Source organism: Apaloderma vittatum, unplaced genomic scaffold (genome assembly GCF_000703405.1).
Source record: "Apaloderma vittatum isolate BGI_N311 unplaced genomic scaffold, ASM70340v1 scaffold27357, whole genome shotgun sequence".
Taxonomy (NCBI): Eukaryota; Metazoa; Chordata; class Aves; order Trogoniformes; family Trogonidae; genus Apaloderma; species Apaloderma vittatum.
Window position 1 is genome coordinate 658 of NW_009728229.1, and position 6,580 is coordinate 7,237.

General features: G+C 54.1%; 1 protein-coding gene across 1 annotated transcript; it reads right to left on the minus strand.

Moving 5' to 3' along the window:
- Window positions 1-191: 191 nt before the first annotated feature.
- LOC104277397 (voltage-dependent R-type calcium channel subunit alpha-1E-like) lies at window positions 192-6,405 on the minus strand (the record flags this gene model as incomplete). Its single annotated transcript, XM_009874017.1, has 6 exons — window positions 192-372; window positions 3,276-3,384; window positions 4,016-4,122; window positions 4,403-4,503; window positions 5,049-5,156; window positions 6,300-6,405. Coding segments are annotated over 6 exons (712 nt in total), but the record flags the coding sequence as incomplete, so codon positions are not given.
- Window positions 6,406-6,580: the final 175 nt, after the last annotated feature.

Consider the following 6,580-nt stretch of genomic DNA (forward strand, 5'->3'; position numbering starts at 1 on the left):
GGCGACAGCAAGTGCTTGCGCTCTTTGGATCGGCCCCGCTCCCTGCCGCCCGAGCGATGCCCGTCGGACCGGTGGCCTGCAGGACATCCCCATCAGTCCTCACCATCCCGTTCCCGGGAGCAGAGGACCCTTGGCTGGCGGGGAGGAGCAGGGGGTGGTGGTGTGGGATGGGGCCACCATCCCTTGCTCACCTGAGTCGGCATTGAGGCGTCGGGCGGAGAGCTGGAGCGAGGAATGGTAACTGCGCCGGCGTGACTTGTAGGTGTTGTCGCTGCTCCGCTCCATGGAGAACTCATCCAGCCAAGAGCTGTTGGTGCGCTTGTCCCGGATGGTAGAGAACGATCGTCGCATCGAGCTGGTGTCTGTCACCACCTGCAAGCAACCCCCGGCGAGGGGGTTAGTGCCAGGAAGGGCTGGAGGGGATGGTGGGTGAGCAATTACCGGTTCACCCACCACCACTGGCCCATCACAGGGAGATTCAGGGTGGAGGGTGGCCAGCCCAAGCATGGCACCCCCCAAATAATCTCTGTACAAATCCAGGTTGGGAGGAAAGCAGAGTTCAGCTTTTGTGGTGGAAACTGTTCCACAAGCAAAGCCAGTGGCTGTGATTCAAGCCAAAGTGCTGAGTGTAGAGGGAAAAGCAGCAGCATCCTGCCCTGGGCATGGGGACACGGAGGGTACCAGGCCGTTTGCCCCCTACTCCAGCTATGGGGACACGGCAGGAGCCGGGCCATTGCCCCCCAGGCTGGCTCAGCATCCTTCAGCACCTTGAAAATAGGAGTGGAACAAATAGAGACATTGAAGAATAAACTGAGAGAAGGGGGATCCTCCAGTGCCCCTTGCCTGGTATTTATTTTCATAGGTATTTGTTTTCATGGTCCTCTTTTGTCCTCCTTTATTCCTGAGTGCCCTTCCCCTGCACCCATTCCCTCTCTCTTCACTCATGTCATTGTTTTATCATCTCTCCCCTTTCCTTTCTCCTTTCTACTTCCTCCTCTTCTCCTAATTTGTGTTCTCACATGTTTTGTGGAAAACATCACCTCCTTCTATATTTCCCTTTGCTTTATTCTGGCAGCTTTTTACCTCTGCAGCCTCAGGCCACTCTCCCTTTCCTCCTCTCCTTGCATTAATTCCCTTCCTGCTTCCGTCCCCTCCTTCTGGTCTTCTCCCCCCACTGAGGAACGGTCAATAAAGCCCAGGAGACAAAGCCTCCCTTCCCCTTCACGCTCCACCAAAGCACCGTGATGTGTCACACCAGCTACGACACCAGGTCCTCTGTGAGAAAGCAGACCCAGATACTTCACAGCAAAACCCAACTCCATAAAAAGCATCCGTGTCTTGGTGGAGGCTGAGCACGAGACAGAACGACAGAGAAACTGGGCAGACAAACGAGGAGGTGAGACGTGGCCTGGGTTCCCCCGGACAGACATGTGCGTTGGGACAACAGGAAAAGAAGGAAAAGGCATTTCATCATGCAGGAAATCATCTGACAGCTGGGCTGGGACTCCGCAAACCTCAGCCAACACCCGGGGCTGAAGGAAAGGAGGGGTGTCCCACTGCAGAGGGGACCCTGCAACCTCCCAGCATGGCCCTGGCTCCACCTGCATGAGCCAGGAGATTAATTCCTCTGGCTGCTCTCTGATGCTGGTGTCGCCCATGTCGGGGAACAGCAGCTGTCCTACTTGTGCAGCACCCCAAAAGATGGGGAGATGCTCCAATATCAGCATGATGCGGAAGCCGTGGCGCTCACGGGGCTTGCACGGAGAGAAGCCCCAGCGTTACCTGGTAGGTTTTGCTTGGACCCGGCAACCGTGGGGGCTTTGCTTGGTTTTACCTGGGGATCCACAGTGAGACGAGGCATGGAGGAGGCCCTCCCAGAGACAGCGTGGTCCTGAGTGTCCACGGGAAGGTAGCTGCCACGGTTAGAGGGCTGCACTCTTTGAAACTCCCTAACCTCTGGCTCCTGGAAATAAACACACAGCCAAGCTCTTGGGATGGGGTTGGAGCAGGGCAGCGCGCTGCTTCTGCCCCGTTTGCAGGGGAACAGCCCCGCTCGCTCAAGTTTAAGTGGGCCAGAAAGGGAGTCTAAGACATTACATCCTTCCCGTCACCACTGAAAAACAATCTCCAGTTCAAAACCCGTTGCAGGTGAGCCCAGATGTGGTGCTTCAGGCTTGCCTGATGGCCAATTCATCTTGCACCTCTTCAGTGGCAGGGGAAACCTGCCTGGACCTGTTGATGCCCTGACTGCCCAGGCTTCAAGTCCTTCTCCTTTTGCCACAAGGGGACAAAGGTATGGGATTTTTGCTCTGACCTTGTTTTAAAGGCTTTCTGGCAGCATCCCCTTTAAAAGAAAGCATGCCACCCGCAGCAACTTTACGCTTCGGCTAATTCCCGATTTAGGGGACTCTTTTGTACAGGATGTGCCATCAAGGAGATGGGCAGGGAGAGAGATCTGCTAGAAGGTGACTTTATGGCGAGGTAGGGGACTCTCATTCGCCACTTCCTCGCTGACAGGACGGTGACACGGCGGGGATGGCCAGGGCAGGGGATGCCTGCCAGCACGGGACAAAGCTCACACGAGATACTACAGACCCACAGACTGGGCTGGAGATGCACAGTGGTACCACGCTGCATCCAACAACCGTCGGGGTGGTGCGCAAACGCACACACACAGACATGGAAAGATATATATAGATATGTATATATATATATACAAACACACACACAGAGACACTGCTGCTGCCGGCCACCATGTGTGTGAGGCCGGAGGGGTGTGCTCCTGCTCTGGAGACAGTTTGACAGCTTGGGTTTGGATCAGGGGACACCAGCACTGACAACAAAATGAACACGAATCTGAAAACATCAGATACCATCAACTCGGCACAGGGGTAACCCACTGAAATGAGTGCTCAGTGGAAAAAAAAAGAGCAGCCTGTAAAGAGAAGGATATTTTACTGCAGGACATTCCACCCCGGTCACAGGTCTCACCCCAAAACCACTGGACTCTGCCTGGTCCAGGGATGGCTGCATCCCCAGAGCCCAGACAGAGGCGAGTGGCCAGAACCCCAGCCAGGGGACACCTGGGGACATTTGTCCTCTGCTTTGGATCCATGAGCAACCCAGCAGCTGCCATCCCTCCACTGTGCTCACAGCCACAGGGGCATGGAGCAGCATTTCACCATCGTGCCGGTGGCCCCACACCTCCCCATGCCCACCAGCATCCTGGACCAAGGACCGCAGGCGCGTGCCTGCCAGGCAGTGCGTGACTTTACCAGAGACTGGTGCTCCTGGAACTGCTCGTGGGCCGGATCCATGCACGCCAGCTGGAAGATCTCCTGTGGCGAGAGCGGGCTCAGTGAGGGGAACCCACCCCGGCTGCTCCTGTAAAGAGAGTTCCACCTCAGGGAGGCCAAAAACTGGGTGCTGCCAGTGTCAGGCATTGCATCTCCAGCAGCACAGAGCTGAGAAGCCTCTGTGATTGTCCCCCAGGACAAATATGACATTCCTTGGAGAGCTGAAGTTGTGCCCAGGGAGGAGATGACACCAGTGCCCCAGGTCTGTGCCAGCAGATAGGGCATGCCAAGTGCAGTGCCAGCAACTCCCACCAACTCATTCCCACCAGCCAAGGTGCTGGGATCCTCCATTGACCCTGCACCATCCTGGGATCCACTGCACAACTGCTCTTGAGGTTCAGGTCCATCCCAGACCCTTCTCTGTAAGAGAGCTTGCGCTTAGTGCTGGGATGATCCTGCAAGAAGAGGGTCCGTGCAGATGCCTGGCCACCCCCCCTTAGCCACCACTGTTGCTGTTGGCGATGCCGACGCACACCAGCTACCTGGAATCCTGCAAAAGCTTTGTGCCAGGAGATTTCTGCCCCAAATTAGGTTTCTCCTGCTCTCAGCAGCTCTTTAACCCGCTGTGCATCCCAGTGCCAGCTCCAGAGAACAAAATGAGGGCTGCAGGAACAGAAAAGCTACAGGACTACCTCCTTTCTTCCCAGGGCAATACTCACAGGCCCGAGAGCGTCTCTTGCTGGAGGTAAGGCAGAGCCTTCGCGTTCGAGATGATTTCTTGTGGCAAGGAGGACGGCTCCATGCGCTGGAACATGGGGGCATTTTTCTGTATTGAGGAAAGGAAGAAGCTGAGCCTGTAGGAAATGCAGATGAACATCCAGGGCTTCACCGAGTCCCCACCACTTGGGAAGACAACAGCAAGCTCGTGTTTGCTGTTGGGGGCTGAGGAAGCACCTGTGTGTGCCTTGTAATCACCAAAGGCCAACCTGTACCATCATCCCTCAGCTGCATCCCATGCAGCGGGCTGCCCGTGTGGTTGGGATGTGGTAAGAAAGGTTTTCTGGACGTGCTCACCCTGCCCACCGTGTGCCCTCACTGAGCCTCACCTGCTCCTCCAGCTGCTGCCGCTGCTTCTTCGCTTTGCTCTGCTTATAGTAATCCATGATCATCATGGCTGCATATATTTTGCCAACAGTCAGGTCAGAGGCTGAGAGCGTAAGAGGAAAAGAAAGGTGGGGGACATTTTTATCTTAACAGAAACGGCAGATCCGAAGCCACCAGTGCAGATCTCAGGAAGAGTCCTGCTGTGGGATACGCTGGTGACCCTCAAAGTCTGCTCACTGCTCCAAAAAAAGAGATGAGCACCCAGACACTCCATATGGAGATAAACTGGGTGGAAATGGCTTGAAAGCATCATCGTAAACCACCCAGACACACAGCCTCATCACATCATCACTGGTAATGGAGCAAGCGATGCTCAGCCTCCTGCCCCAATATGCTCCAGAGATGATTTACAGGAGACTCTCTGTTTGGCAGGAGTAAATCACTGCAAACTGGGAGTTTCTCAAAAGGGATCTCAAGCAGCCAGGCAGAGCAAGGCAGAAGCCAGCCTGTAGCAACACAAACCCTTTTCCCACTTCTCCCCAAGCTGGGAACAAGTCTGACCCATCTCCGTCTCCCTTTGGGAAGAAGCTGCTGCAGGCAGGATGGAAACTTGGCAGTAACGACAGCTCCCTCTCCCCCGAGACTCACTTTTTGGCATGGGTACCAACAGGTCGAGCATCTTCTGGGACAGGTGAGGCCAAATGGTCAGGATCTCCTTTTGAAGCTCAGAGTCTAACTGCTGCCAATCTGCACCACCTTGAAGAGCAAGGGGGAAAAACATACCCCATGTACATCAAGACCTGGCACGACGGTCCAATTGAAAAAACCCTTTTCCCATCCTAAAGAGAAGTTCACAAGCAGCAACCAGCTCTCTCTGGGCTGGGAGGGCCATCTTGCATCAGGGAACCTGGTCTCCTGCTCTTGCAAGGAAACTTTCCTACCGCCCTTTCCATATGTGCCTCCATCTCCCCATCCCCTGCCCTCCCACTCAAAGCTGCCATCTTCAAGCTCGCCTTGGGCCCGTCTCTGCGGCTCTAATCCTACTCCAGCCCACACACACCTGCTGCTGCCCCACTTTCTCTTTTCTGGCGAGCGGATCATGTGCCGGTGAAAGAGAAGCTCCACTGGGCTGAAAATCCACAAATACTCGGCGACGCTGCGCAAGGAGAGCAGAGCTCTCCGGCCAGTGGTGAAGGGGTCTGCTGAGATTAGGAAGACTTGGGCGCAAAGAGAGCTGTCAACACGCACCAGCCAGAGACACCCAAGTTCTGCTGAGCTGTAGGAGACCTGGGTTCAAATCTCTGTTATGTAGAGGGGCTTGAACCCAAGGAGCTCTAGGCTCCGCGTTGGGCTTTTGCTGGTATCTTGCCCTAGGCTGGGTTTTCTCTCAACAGCTGAGCTGTTCTCAGGGGATGTTTTATTGCAAATGGCATGTTTCTGCAGAAAGCTTTTGATCTGATGAATCACAGTGTTTCCAGCAACAACAAAAAAGCAGGTTTTTTCTGCTCTGAACATTTTCTCTTCCCTGAGAGAGAGAGATTTCTGTTCCCCAGCCCTGGGTAGCCCAGCACATGTGATTTTTTTTCCCCTCCCTAGTTTGTTTTTGCACATGGAGAGGAAGGGGAATTTTCTCTCTCCCTCTTCACGCAGCAGACGTCAAGCTGTTTCTGTTCTCTGGAAGAAGCTTCTAGTGGAAAACTGTCCATCTCCTCCCTAAAGAAATAGACTTTTTACATAAAGCAGCAGAAATACGCTCAAGGTAATCGCTTCCATCCACACGCCAGGCTCTGGGCAGCCAACCCAGATCTGGTTGTGATGTCCTCAGCCTTCCTGAAAGATGAGTGCTGGTTCCTGTGAAACCCTCCTGGCTCTGTCCCCTCCCCACCCCACTGACGTTACCTTTGGCAATTTTGATGTCCAAGGCCGTGCGTATCAGCGCCATCAGGGTGGAAGTAAAATGGACCGTCATGTCCTCGGCCACGGGCATGTTCATCAGCACCAGTCTCTGCGCAAGAGAGAGAAGAAAACAGCGGACGGAAAACAATATCGAAAAACACATCGACCAGGCTGGAGGAAAAGAAATTAAACATTAAACAAAAGGGAAAAAGAAAATAAAAATTAAAGAAAAAAATAAAAAGCAACAAAGAGTGTCAAAACAGCACAGCCAAAAAAGAAGGGCA